The sequence below is a fragment of the Camarhynchus parvulus genome, chromosome 2 (assembly GCF_901933205.1).
Source record: "Camarhynchus parvulus chromosome 2, STF_HiC, whole genome shotgun sequence".
NCBI classification, from domain to species: Eukaryota; Metazoa; Chordata; class Aves; order Passeriformes; family Thraupidae; genus Camarhynchus; species Camarhynchus parvulus.
In genome coordinates, this window is record NC_044572.1 from 83005254 (window position 1) to 83020561 (window position 15308).

The 15308-nt window shown below is 38.9% G+C and overlaps 1 protein-coding gene across 1 annotated transcript in view; it reads right to left on the reverse strand.

The window, feature by feature from the left end:
• The window catches only part of LOC115917567 (protein cordon-bleu-like), a 145101-nt gene that overhangs the window by 7687 nt on the left and 122106 nt on the right, over positions 1-15308 (reverse strand). Inside the window, exon 10 of the mRNA XM_030971712.1 lies at positions 6578-6881. Within this exon, the coding sequence (XP_030827572.1) occupies positions 6578-6881 (304 nt within the window). The remainder of the gene's footprint in view (positions 1-6577; positions 6882-15308) is intronic.

Genomic DNA, 15308 nt, shown 5'->3' on the forward strand with positions numbered 1-15308 from the left:
TCTACAGCTCCAAAGCATACAGTATTTTTCCAGTGGACGAGTTTAACAGAAAGGCTAATCAGTATTCTTGCCCTAGAATGACTGTGAGTATCTATTACTTAACCATAATATCCATAATATTTTTCCTCCATGAAGATCTGCCAGCAAAAAAGTGCACAAAAGTTTCCAAATTTGAAGAGTTTTCTGGAACAAGGGGAAAGGGAAAGCCAGAGATAAGGAAGGAAAACTATGTAAGAAGCAGAGGCTTGCAAATCTGTCAGACATCTGGGTCTTAATTAAATAATTTTTCTTCCCTGAGGTTCTCCCTGTCACTTTAACCCTTTCTCTACTTTCCTACTCATTGAAACTACTTTCAAAAAAGTAAAACAGACCTACCCAGTTAAAATAAAACCTATCCTACAGAGAAAAAACAGAACTAAACTTTCTCCTGTTTCTCAGAGACAGTTACAAGTAATTATACAGAATGTGTTTGTGCACAGAGGTATATATAATACATACATACACTGCTATTTTTCACTGCAGTTTTTCCTCTTCCCTTTCTGCCTTCTGCCACTCACTATTTTTATTTCTTCTGACCAGCTTCCATGCTGAATTCTCTCCAGCTACTGACTTCTCCTTCTATCCTGTCCTTCCCAAGCAGAACACAAAACCCTGCAACATTTGAATGTAAATGGGCTGGAAATTAGGCAGAACAGGTTCACCCACCCCTATCATTTCAAGCTTTTGTTTTAAACTAACTCATCAAAATCCAAACAGTTTAGTAGCAAACAGCAAGTACTTCTCAGGTTGGTAACTAAGAGGACTGTCCTCTCAGTAGCTTCAGATACCCTGACCAGAGCCAAAGGTAACAAATTCTTTCAAGAGAAAGGGAGGAAATGGGATTATCTCTGTCCAGACCCACAGCACGAACTGATCTCTGGAGGGTTCCCACTTCCCCACCCCCACCCTATGTCCTCTACTAGCTGTACGTGAAAAAATATTCCTCTCTCATGGCTACTGAAGCAGACACTCAAGCGAGGGGAAAATCCCTTTCAGACTTTTAGAAGGTATTTTGTCTTTTTGCCACACACAAGCCTGTATTTATTTATATCTGTATAACTACAAAGTTCCCTTCACATTTTAAAATACTTTTATTAGACATTTCAGTACATTTAAAATACTTTCAGAATAAAAAAAAAAGTCTGGTATTTTAAAGTGTTTTTCCTTCTCAGAGACAGGACAGCAGAACCACTCTTAGGAGTGACCCCCTTTAAAACACTGATTTCAGTTGCTTTTAAAGTTGAGAAACTACATCCCTCTGTGAGGTGACAGTCCACATGACAATTTATATCATGCCCATAATCATATCTTATTTCAATAAAAAGGTTTAAATTTCTTCCAAGAACAGAGTTTGCAGGAAAAGGAAAGCTGCATTCTGATATATTAAATTCTATTTAATACTCAGCCCTTTGAAAAAAACAGTGGTCCTGGCATGGTCTATCTGTTCACTACTCTGCCTTGACTCTCTGCCCATCAGCCCTCCTTCCCTAAAACAGGAAAATGCCACCTCCTCATATCACATGAGCACTGTGTAGAGAAATGAATTAAAGTCTGCATAGCATGTGAATACCAGTGCAATGAGTAACATAAAGAGAGCCAAAGGAAATTAAGTAGTAATTAATTAATTCCAGAAGAGAATTTGAACTGAGTGAACAGGGGTATATCAATCTTTTTAATTGAGTGCTGAAACTTAGAAAGAAAATAAAATCGAGTCCCATGCCTGTAACCAGAGATGTTATCATACTGCACAAAAGAGGGGGAATTGACGTTAAAAGGGGAAAATCTAAGACTACACACAGAGCTTCAATACTGAAGTTACCTAACTTTGAGCACATGACCTAGCATTCCTAATAATATTATTTTAACATAATTTTTAACGTGTAATTATTTATAATGCTCCAGACAGTAGGCGTGTATGATGCTTTATAGGCGTGTAAAATTGTCTGATCCCTGCCCCTAGGAGCTTGCGTGATGACACCACACATGGGATGGGAAAAGAGGGGGTATGGGAGGACAGGGTTGCAACACTGTGAGATCATGAGATGTACTTACTGCTACATAAGCAACATTTCAGCTTCTCTGTGGTTTTCTTGTTACTCATTTAACACTATATATTAAAATTTGGTGAACAGATACATAACACAAAGACATCAACCGTAAGAAAGGATATGAATAAAGAGAACTATGTAGTACAATGTTCAGACTCAGCAGTTAATATTAAAACATTCACAGGCAAACGTTGCATATAGTCAATTATTTATATGGGTTTAGCCCTTGGCACCTCCAGCTGAGGTCTGGATTCTGTTCCACCAGGCACTGTACAAATGTATCGTGAGATATGATAGCTGCGTTATGGTTTCTGCTGTACAAAAACAGTCAGTGTCAGAAGGGGATCTCACAGGCAGAGAGACCAAGATGGTTTAACAGGTTAGAGGCAGACCTAAGAGTAGGACTAGAGTGTTTTGACATTTGTTTTGATATTTTAATTGCTAATTAGTATGTACATTTGGATTACGATTTCTTGAACAAGAATCCCCAAACCTAACCAAACAAAAAGGACTGCATTTGCAAGTTGCTACCATGAACAGAAATTTAAAACCATAGAGGAAAGACCCCAGCTTGGAGCCCTGGAATCCATGTACCTTCTTTTAGAAATCTGTGTTTCTGTGCTCTGGGAACTGAAGTAGATTAGAGCTCTGCTGTGCTGTTATATTTGTTTGTGCAAAGCCCGTGGTTGGTGTAATTTCTGACCTGGCCACAATCTTACCCTGCTGTGTGCAGACAAACATATCCAACGTCAGAGACTGTACCCTTAAATGCTCACAAGTTTCCTCAACTTCAGCAGTAAATGAAAACCCTGCTGTGATATTCTAATGCTATCAGACATTACAGCCACACAGAGACCACCTAGAACATCCAGGAAACAACTCCAGAAATCCTAAGAAAAATTAATTTAAAGCAAAACTTAAAACTAATTGGAGGAAGCCACATAGCAAAATATTCTTGATCTTCTGGAGCACAGGCTAACTCTTTGGAACAAACCTATATGAGAACTGTGGGCTTGATTCTGCTCTTCATTGCAGTTCTTCACAATGGATGAGCAAAATACTACCTGGATGTTTTTTACAGCCCTTCACACTCCAAATATTATTTGCTTCCACTTTAAGGGTACTTTTCACAATCTACCAGAGTACAAAACTATTTTAGCACATAGCACTATCAATTCTTAGGAATTTATTTCACTGGCTGAAAAGCCCAATTTTTGGTCAGGTTTACAATTTAAAATGGCAACCAAAAGTTTCCATTTTTCTTATTAACCTTTTTCTCCCAAGCCTTAGCCAAATTAGTCCCTAAATAAAAATTCTGGCTTCAGTAGAGCTCGGACTCAAGGAGAACTCAGTCTCACTGCTGCTAACCCCTACTACATTACAGTAGCAACACATTGTTCCAATTTCTTTGTTCTTATCCTCCTTTTAGAATTAAGTTTAGATCACCGGGGTACAAAGTAGAAGATAGGAATGAGTAAACTCTGTGTAAAATTTTCCTTTATATTTTGTAGCTTATGAAATGCACTTAAAACTCTGTATAGCTTGGTATCTGTTGTTCACACAAAGTGTATTTTGACTTCTCTGGCTGGTTTGGTCCTGAAAGTAGCCTATTTATCAAAGAGCTATGTAGAATTTCTGAGTTCCCAACACATTTTACTAGTGGGGTGGCAGTTGTTCTGACAGTGAAAATGGAAATTGATGTTTTCCAAATTTGCCTGTACTCAAAATTGTACTAATAATAGATTTCTATCTGATTAAAACAAGAATTTAATGCAAATAGTTTTTAAAAAATACCTTTTCCCCTTTCCTCTACACTTAGGAAGTGGCTTTTAAAAACTTAGCAGCTTGACCTCAAAAGGGTTTAGAGGAGCACAATTTTCAAAGCTGCTTTGTTTACAAAAATAGGTTATGAGTGGAATTGGATTTACCTTCAAATATTACTGGCACATTCCAAGCATAATATTTTAAAGGATATTAGTCTCAGCATCACTGTTGTGTCAGTCTAAATGGTTGCTGACATAAGATTAAAACACATCACAAATGTTAAGTTTTTGCTATATTGCTAAGCTGATCTGGAGCAATTTTGCTGTCTCAGAACCAAAATAACAAATGGTATTTATGAAAAATAACTGCATGCCCCAAACAACAACCTATTTCAGCCCCAAACCTCTGTTTTTCAATTACAGATATATTAGATAAATACAGAATATTTAGCATTGTAAAATCACAGAAAAAAAAAAAAAAAGAAAGTTGGAAGCCTGGCCCAATCTCCTTCTCCAAGCAGGGCTAACTTCAAAGCCAGAACAGGCTGCCCAAGGCTTCACCTGACTGACTTCTGAGAATCTCCAGACACGGAGATTCCTCAACTTCTCTGGGGAACCTCTTCCACTGCTTAACCATTCTCATTTCGAGGAATTCCCTCATATTTAAATTTTTCTTTCTTTTAGAGAAGCTGGTGACAGTTGCTTCTTGTCCTTTCACACTGCATGCCTGAGAACCCTGATAGTTTTCCTTCTGTTAGGGAAAGACTGCAACCAGGTCCCTCCTTACCAACATTGCTTTCCCACTGTGAGCAGCCATTCCCCTCACACCTCGTGTGCTCCTGTGCCCCAGCTCCCTCAGTGGCTCTCCACTGGACCCTCTCCAGTTTTCCAGTCTCTCCCTTGAACTGGGGGCCCAAGACAGGACACTGCAGCACTGGCCTCTCAGCACCTTCCTGACTGCAATGGGCAGTGCATCACACCATACTTCCAGCTTCCACTCCTTTGGCTCAGCAAGACCCCTGCATGCAAGTCCTGATGGACAGCTTCTCTGTGCACTCTTTCCAAATAGTAAACATTATGTGGGCTTGTGGGGCAAGGGCAAATCTAAATGTCATGGACCTAATATGTATCTTTGGCTGAGGTGAAGGATGGAGGGAATACTGACTTTCAAGGGGGAGTGTGTCACAATGACCTGTGGTTAATCCTTCATTTGATTAAAAAAACATAAAAAGCTCCCCCCAAATTGTAGCTGATTAGTATTGTTATTACAGGGTTTTCCTTTGATGTCTTTGGTCAACAAAATGCTAACTTCCTCCTCCACCACTGAACATGTATGTGTGTTTTTCAAACCACTTTGGATCCTGCATTTTGAAGAAAGTTGGGATAGCCTATTTACCTCAAAAGGACCAATCTAAGCCTACTGAAATTAATGGGTTGCTTTTTTGGATCAGGTCTGGAATGTTAATCGCAGTTACTACACCAGCCTATCTAATCCTTCCAATAGGAACTACATCAGGACCTAAGACACTGCAGAAAGGAAAATCACAAGGATAATGTATTCTGGAGCAAGTATCTAAGTAAGGCTTGACCTTGTCCCCATTGATACTGATGGATAAAGGAAAACCCCAGGATAATTCCAGTAGGTTAAATACTGACTTTGGTCTAATTTATCCCCAAGTTATCACCCACTGCATGATCCAAGATGAAGTTCTCACTCAGAAATGTGTGGATGGAAATAACTAGGTCATGATACATGCTTTCATGAAGAGGGTACAGATTAGCAGCTGAATGGAGAGAGACCAGAAAGCACAGACTTTGTGTCAACTGAGAATTCAGAGGAATTTCTGGCCCCTGTCCCATGACTCTGCAGCATCACACAGAGCGGATCCCTGTCAGTATTACCAGGCCACCCTCCTTGCTGGAGACACAGCTTCCTATTTGGCCAGCTTGTATTTGCAAAGTCCTATAAATTTTGGGTTCCCTTTGCAGCTCTGCCACCAACTATGTGAGTTTTGGCAAACAAACAGTGTCAGAGTCATTTGTGCTTGAAGGCAGTTTCTAGTTAAACTCCAGGTTCTCGTATTTTCTTGCAAAAACTGCAGAAAAATGTTTGTTTATGGTAAAAAAAAAAAAAGGAAAAGAAAAGGAAATATGTTGAAAAGACCTCCACCCCAAAGTATAACACCAATGGAGGTTAGCATTAGGTGAACACATATATATACATATAAAGATATATGTGTGTGTATATATATATGTATATATGTATATATATATATGTATGTATGCAAACATTTCCAAACCAATCTCCAAAGTTCACTGCATACAGTCCTTTTCCACCTGGCTTTCAGTGGCTTGAATTTTCTATTATATGACCTGCATGTAATTTTTCTGGATCAATATATGGCAACATTTTTTAAAAACTTCAGGTGTTATCAGAAGTACAAAATAAACCAAACTGTAACAGAATTATTTCATATTCCTTGAAGAAATCAACTCTGGAGGGCAGCGGTCTTTTGCAAGAAATGTAACTGCAAGTTCAAACAAAAAAGTGACCTTTGCCTGTTGCTACAAGTATGTCGCTTGAGGGGATTTGGCAGTGAGCTTTTCACTGGGAGGAGTCACTTGGCATTGGTACTGGTTTATGAAAGAGCAGAAGAAAGTATAAGTTGGTTTTCCTAAATGAGTCCCTAGCAGGAGGACAAGCGCTGGTGGCAAGCAAATGTTTACCTCGGCGGAGCACGGTCAGGTCCCACGCTGTCGCAGTAAGCGTTCGGCACAGGGCCCGTCCGAACTGCATCTGCCTCAGCTGGGTCCGTGTAGCCATTGACCAGCCTGATGTCTCTCAGCTTCATACTGTCACTTTGTGACTCCAGAGACACAATGTCAGACGGGGAGCTCACAACACCCGAGTCCTCCGTGGTGTCCTCTGATGCAAAGCAGCTGCTTTCTGATGCCGTTTCTTCCACCTCCGATAGCTCCAGAACCGTGTCATCCACTACATAAACATTATCATGTGTAGACAGCAGGCTCTCTAAATGAAATACAGCAAGGAAAGTTAGCTGGAAGTCATCAGTACATAAATCAGAGAGCTGTCCTTTTGTAATTGGAAAAACCCACATGAAATGAATTAGAAATGTGAGGGAGGGTGCTCAGTATTTGTATATATAAGATAAAGATGATTTGAAAAGTGACAAAAATTATGTCCTTTGCTTTTAGAGACGTGGTTTGCTATGCTGGTCCTCTGGGGTTTGGGACTTATAACTTCCAAAGCAAATTACTTTCCTTAATTCTCTGAAGAAACAATTTTCCAGGGACAGTTTCTTGAGGAATTAGACTGAAGTTTAAATAACATGGTTCAAGAAATCTCTCCTGTTACTCCTTATGGCAGCATAATCTCACTATTTCTTTTCTATTCTATGCCAAACAGATAACATTTCCAAAAAGAAGTATAGGTAAAAATGGGCAGCATTTCCCAGTCAGGACACTTAATTGGTAAACTAGACCTACTGCTGGCCCAGTGGGTGTCACTGATTTTATCACCCTTCAATTTCTCTATTTTTCAAAGCATACAAAATCTCCTAATAAGTGTACAGAAAAGTAGACAGTACCATACTTAAAATATAAATTTTCCCAATGCTTAGTTATTTATAAAGGAGATCAAGGGATATGCCCTTTGCATATTTGATTCTATTAAAAGCGACAAATTTTGAGAGGAGATTTGACACAGTATAATTTCTTGTACCCTGTTTTAGTTTGGTTTCTATGAGCTACCCCTTTTTGTGTTTTTTGGTAAAAAACACAATTCTAATTTCTATTGAGAAATGTAATCAATTTCATCCTGCAATTATGCCACTAAAGGAGAGCTCCCAACCAGGTCAATAATTTCCGCGACTGAAATTACTGAGTGACGAAACAGAATCAAGCCCAAACACACTTCTCCTGATCAAAAGGAATCAATAAAGACTAATCTAAATGTTTAATTTAGAATTATAAGTGTGCTCCATTCTCTTCTTGAACCTCAGTAAGCAACAGGAAGATTAAACAATAGTTTATGGTCTGATCTTCCAGACACTTGTGGCGGATGTTAATTACATGAGAAGTCCCAGGTCTGCAAGTGTGACTAAGATTAAACATACACTTCACTGTATTTTAGGCTTGGAATTAACAACTTTTTGCAGAATACATGAAGCTACAGCTCAACAAAAATGATCAACAGAGAGAAATACTTCTGAATTCTGTTGTATACCCAAAAGTATTTTTTTCAAGTCAGAGAACTGGAAACAACTTTGTCAAAGAATGTCACAGAAATAATTTTGTCAGAGTATAGCTTAGCAGTGAAGCTTCGAGTAAAACCAGAATAAAAATAAAGCCAACATTCTCCTTGACTGAGGTTACAAGATGCCATTAAGTACTGAAATTGATTTCCGACAGTAAAAGCAATAAAATTCAGAGGGTTACAAATCATGATTAAACTTTTAAGTGCTGTCAAGGATTGATATTAATGATGGAAGATGATCCAAAGACTCTATTGCAACTTTGGAAGCAATGTTATTTGATTTCTTTGACCTTATTTTCTGTAACATTAGTTCTAGATTCTGGATATAGTCTCAGAGATTATTCCATTTTAAAATGGTAATTACAAGAACAAAGTATGTGCCACTGAATGGATTTGAGTGTGCTAGCCATAGAACTACAGTTAGCAAAACACCACCATGAAGGATAAATATGAATAGTTTGACATTAAACATCAAATAATAAAACCCCATGAAAACTCACTATGAACAAACAGGTATGAGTATATGGCTTCTTGGTTTTTAGATAAAAAAAAAAAAGCCCAGTAACAAACATTAGTAAAAGCTACAATGTCAAAATCAGGACAAAGTAGGATAACAAAGAAATCAATTTATAGAGTGGAAGCTGAAGAGTGAAAGCACATAGGAAGATTTTGAAATAATGCACAATGCAGTATATATACCTTGGTGCAAAGAGATCTCTCTGTAATACATGACAAATCTATTGTCACATAGATGCCATAAATGACCTCCACCCTATATCTGGCATAGCAATTTATAGCCAAGTATCTACTCCCAGATCCTGACATGAGGGGGGCAGCCTTTTCCTCACTTGCTGTCTTTTGCATTTCCTCATCCTCTTCTTGCCTGCCTGCAACTATTTCCTGCACCTTTCTGCTCAAGGATTTAGATCCTTTTGGTCACAGAGCCCTATTTGCTTACTGCAGTAATAACAACACTCAAGTCTCTCCCTGCTCTGCTGCAGGATACCCAACTCCAGTCCACTGTCCCCACATGTTGACAAACAGAAGGAAAACCAATCTCTTGTTATCAGAGTTCATGGGTGAACTGATCCCTGTTACGTCTGGATCTTGGCAGCTGAATCACCCAGGCCAGAATAAGAAACCCCTCATTCAGCAGCAGTTTTATCCTGAAGCATGGAAATACAAATAGACATCTTTCTACTCAATGATTAAATTCCGAAAGCTCAAGCAAAACTAAAATGTTCCCCTTTCTTCAAACCTATCAGTTTGACAAAGTGCTTCCCTATTTTTTATCTTCACCAAGAAGATTCATAAATTTTTAACACAGTTAGCACATGGCACTGAATAGAGCTATTGGCTGAGGCAAACCATTTTGATTGCCACTACTACTTGTCTGAACATGAAAGCACACACATAAAACACGACTGTGATGGTTCTGTGTCATGTTAACAACCTTGTTTCAGCTAAGAGCAGCACTAAAACACCCCTGTTTCAAATTTGAGCCATTCTTGGATGGATTAAGTAAGAACTATTCTTCCTCCTACATGCTTGATTAAGTCTTCACTGGTGCAAACTGAAGATGGGATGGGCATTATTGGGTAATGACACATGACATGAAGAAAGCCTACCTCAAGTGGTCTTGTCTTCAGGAGACTGAAAATACTTTATAAAGCTTTCTAATTCTACAAGGAGAGCAGGAGAACATTTAGTAGTGGATGTGATTCTGCCTTGCAATTTTTGCATTTTTTTTCTCCCCCCCACCCTAACACAGTGTGACCACAATGATGGCACTACTGAGGTTTTTGTTGGTTAAATAAAGAAAAAAAAATCTCAACATTTTCTTTTCTTTCCTCTGTCATAACACTAAGACAAATTCAGGCTCTGATCCCCAGGACCTCATGCAGACATATCCAGGTTAAGAAAGAGTATTCAGCAAGTACTTCAGAATTGAAAGCACAAATTGCAACTGCCACAGATAACATAGTATTGAAAGATTTCTATACAGAAGGCTGAGTTTCCAAATATATAACAATTTTCAGTAACATAACCCTATTCATTGGCATCAGATGGGGTGTGGTACTGAAAAGCACACAGAAGTCGGTCCATGGTCTCCAAGCTATTCTAAAATCTCCGTGGGACATCTCACCCCCACATGAAACTGGAGAGAGTCCTTCAAAGCCTTTCATTGCTGCTTACCTATATCCTGCTTCAGGCTGCAGACACTGCTAAGCCCACATGAGTGCTGCACCAGGGATCTCCCCAGATTTGCAGCAGCAGGGCTGTCGCTGCACAATTAGGTCAGCCACAAGTTACAAAGGCTTTCTTGCAGAGGGGGACGGACTGGGACTGTCTGTTTGCAAAATGGTCTGTTTGCAAAAATGTTGCCCCTGATCACCAAGAGGGAAAGAGGAGAGTAGCTCATGAGTAAGGAATGTGAGCTTCTTGTTTAACACAAAAGAGATCTTGTTGCTTTAATCTCAATAGCCTGTAAGCAATTAGGAAAACACTGAACTTTGAGTTTAGAGGAGTCATATCTGCATTCGTGCAGTTTGATATTGCATATATGTACACATTACTCATCCAGAATGCCAATGATGGGGAGACAGATAAACCTCACCTGGTTTAAATGTGAATCAGCACTTTCAGAAATGAAGATTTAATACAATATGTGAAGATTTTCATGGGTAAAATACTCACTCTGATTGCTACTATGAAAATAACCACTATCACAATTGAATTAGACTAGAATTGGACGTAAGTGTTCAAAAGATGCCTACCCACCTGGACTTTCAAAATCAGTCACCAAAGCCCAAGTCATCACCCCCCTTCTGAGTACAATGGGCAGAGAGTGTAAATCCTAACTGCTCAGGAAGTGCTGTAACCTGGTTTTACAGCACTGCTGATGTTTTGTTATTACATTCAATAAGGACAGACATAAGATGTAACAGTTGATTCCACCCTTACATGATGAGTAGCCTGAACTTCACAATCATTTTAGAGATGCAGAGTTTCTGTAAGTTTATTTAACTCTTGTTAACATGTTGGTAATTGTTTTACAATTTCTTTCATCATTTGTTCCACTGCCAAAGAACTTTCTTTTCATGGACTAAAATTGCTTTGCTGTAGTCCAAGTGGTCTATTATAACGAAGTTGTAAAAAATTACCACAAACTTCATGATATTAAAGAATATTAATTCTTATAATGATCCCCAATTTATAACATAAATTCTTTCACTGACAGTACTTAAAACTTCTACCTGGAGAAAGAAACACTGCTCTAATTATTTGTCCTGGCAGTAAAAAGTTGAGACCATCACAAAAGACCAGTATTAAAATACTGTGCACTTTTTTTCATATGCTTGGAAGAAGGCTGATGGAAGAAACAGGAAAAGATAACATTTGTTATGGCAATTATTTACAGAGATTATGAAAATGAAGAACACAGGATTAGCTTAAGGGTTTTCATGCAGGTACAATGTGTTCTTGTTCTTACTCATTTTTCTCATGGATCAAAAACCTGTATATAGAGATAGGTGTTAAAGATCACTCAATGAGCAGATAAAGCAGTACACAGACTGGGTGGTCTTCTCTCTATCATAATTAAAATTTCAATTTTAGCATGTTTGAACCTACATGCCTACTTTCTTCTTTTTTTAAAAAAAAATCAAAGAAACAAAGAGAAAATAAATGACCGCTGTTATACTTTAACAATATCATTAGGGGAGCGGGGGAATGGATCAATTCCAAAGCACTCCTACCCCAACTCTGGGAACTGCCTTGCAGAAAATCAAAAAGAGGCCAGGAAATACTGAGCTGAGGTACCATGCTCTGCAGCTCCAGCCCTCCTCCAAAATGAGGATGTAGAGCAGCTTAATGTTGGCTTAGTTTATTTAGGTCACAGAATCACAGAACAGTTTCATTTGGAAAGAACCTCTGGAGGTCACCTAGTTCAATGTCCTCCTCAAAGCAAGGCTATCTTCCAGCTTTGACAAAGTAGCTCAGGGCCTTGAACAGCATAGCTTTGAAAATCTCCAAGCATGAAGACCCAACAGCCTCTCTGGAAAAAATAATGAATCATTCCCTGGGCAGTATCTAATGCTTCTCCCACTTAAGAACATTATTTTAATGTCAAACTAAAAAAATTCTAGCTGCAACTTGTCACTGTTGCAGTCTTATTATCTTTTTGCAGCAAATCTCAGAGAAGAGTCTGTCTCAGTCTTTCCTCTTCCTTTAGATGCAAGACAGCATTCAAACTCTCCTTACCCTTCCCTTTTGCAGGGGAGAGCTGAACACACCCTGTTGCCTCAGCACCCTAATCCTTGATGCTTTGTGCCAGACTCTGCTACATCTGCTCTGGTGTGTCAGTATCTTGTTACACAGAACTCAAAACTGGACTCACTTTTGGACAATGGACTCACATGCGGCTTCATGGTAGCCAAGTAAAGGCGAATAATCATTTCCTGTGATCTGCTGGCTGTGCTCTTGCTAGTGCAACCCAGGCTGTGGTTAGTGCTTCATCACTGCAAGGGCACGTTGCTGACTCACACAGCCCTGCATGCGACTCCAGTCTCACATAATGAGATATTTTCAGTCTCCTTCCTAGTCTTATGCCCCATTCTCATGTTTTCCAATAGGTTCTTTAATTGAAGTCATTCTTACTGCAAACACTGCAAACAAAAGTAAATCCATTCCTTTACATGCTAGCCAATAACAAAAATTAAAAGACTTACAAAGGACATGTCTCACCAGACATATCATCAGAAAGGTACAAATGGGGTGTCATTAGTTACACCCTGTGAATCTTCAGCATTTCCACAGTCAGACCCAAACTAATGACAGTTAACTTAGCTACCTACGTCTACCCTCCTATGGTTGAAAAAGAAACGCAATGTGGACCCATTTAACCTGCCTTATGAATTTGAGGTAGTTAAGCACTTCCCTTGGGGTTAAAATTGTCTGTTGTTAGTTGATAACACAACAGAAAAGTATTGTAACTTTCACAAAAGCTTTTTTGGCAGTGGAGTTTCCTACACCAAAGGCAATACAAGATAGGATCAAGCCAGGGAATGAGAAGTGAAGAGTGTTCCAGTCCCTCCATTGTTTTTTCCATGTACAAGCAGCTGTGAAGATCTGTGCACTAATGCTTGCTTTTCCTTTCAAACATATACTGAAAATGATCTTGAAGCCTCTCTCTCAAAACATAACAACCTAAAATGTCTGCTGGCTCTTGAAAATCTCAGAGGAAGCTACCCCTGCAAGTAAATGTCTGCTACCCTTTCTCATTTCAGACCCTTATTTTTACCACCAGCCAAACAAGCAAAGAAAAATTTCTGAACTAATGCAGCACAGATTTTCAAACAGGGGAAAATCAACATATTGGACTTGATTATTCGTATTTCTTTCCCACAATCCTTTCTTCAGTGACTGAAAAAGACTCTCTGACCCCTGCAAAGCCCATTTGACCTAGAATGCTGCTGCTATTGCTGAACTGCTTTTCATCCTCTCTGTTTTGGCACCCTCTTGAACCCACTAGCTCCTTGCTTTTATAAAAGCCTTGTTTGGACTCTCTGACAACTCTACATCATAGCCAGTAACTAGCCTTCCTTATTCAAAGGGATCAGATGTCATAAAAGCGACACAAAGAGTAAAATGCTCTTTGACAGAAAAAGGACCGTGTGTCAAAGTAGATCTTTCCTTGATTAACCAGAGAACATTGTCACTTGGCTTTGGGAAGGACAGATTTTAGAAAATGAACCAGTAGTGTGAGTTGCTCATTTCCTTTTATACACAATGAAGTATGATGGGGAGAGTTTCACAACAGTTCCTGGTGTTTGCTTTCTGAGGTTAACATCAAGCTAGAATGATTCACAAGGTGATTTCAGGGCTCTGGATGGTCCCTTACTTCAGGTGAGGAGAGGGGCAGGGTGCCTAATCTGTGCAGTTTAAAAACACTACAAACAAGCAGACAATGTAGGTTAGAGGAGGAAGATAACACAGAAATATATTTAAGAGCAGTTATAGATAACTTTGAACTTGCACTTTCATAAATCACCATGTGTAACACTGGCGACATGCTGTGTTAAATAACAAGGCTCTTTGGGGGTGTTTGCAGGACAGGAAAATCTAGCTCTAAAACCAGAGACTGCCCAGTAAATGAGCCAGGTGAAGAAATAACCCACTCTCCCCGTTTTGCAGGGAATTATTAGTCTTAAGTGATAGATTTGGGAAATCTGCATTCTTTTCAGAGGTGGTCAGCTTTCACTCAGGCACACTGCAGCATCTAAACAAATGGACTGTGAAGGTGATTTTCATGAGCCACCTTAGAGAACACACTCTATAAAATTGTTTGAAAAGCATATGCAGTGTAATGATTAAAAGCAGAAATGATTAGTGTACCTATGCAATAAAACAACGTTTTATTAGGTGATTTTTAAGACCACAGAAAAATGGCTATTTGCCTAACTTCTCTTTTTAAACTTCACTATCTTTTCCCCCTTGTGCACTCTGCATCAATTAATTATCTTCCTTAGTTTGTTAACAATTCCATAAAATCTCTACTGCAATTTTATATTTATAGCATCATCCACAAGAGAAAAACATCAAACAATTTTGCATTGTAATTATCCTTTTCTTCCCCAGCAACTGGCCAGCAAACTCAGCAGAGACACAAAAACCCAACCCTAAACCAAGCACACATTTGTACAGGCACCCTTGTGAGATTTAAGAGCACTTTCCAGAACTCTACTCCCAGTTCTGTATTTATTTGTTAATTAAAAGTGATTAAAAGTTAGGAAGGGTGAAAGAGAATCAGGTCAATCTGTAATAATCTATTACTAAAACCATTAGGTATTATACACATATAAATAAAAAATTTTGAACAGTTGCCTTCTAATTTTGGGGACAAAGTATACTTGTCTTGGGCATTCTAAGCATTTCTACTGGGAACTGCTGCACATCTGAGAAAAAACGCAGACTTACTGGCAGTAATGGCCACAAATACTGATTTTGCTTAATACTAAAAAGCTAAGAGTGAACTACAGGCTGAAGAGATGATTAATGAAATGGGATTTCATCACTCTTGCAGAACCCTCCAGTTCCCCCATCAGTGCATCCATCATTTTCCCTTCCTACAGGATAGTAACTTAGCACAATCAGAAGTCAGACAGAGTCCTGAGAAAATTT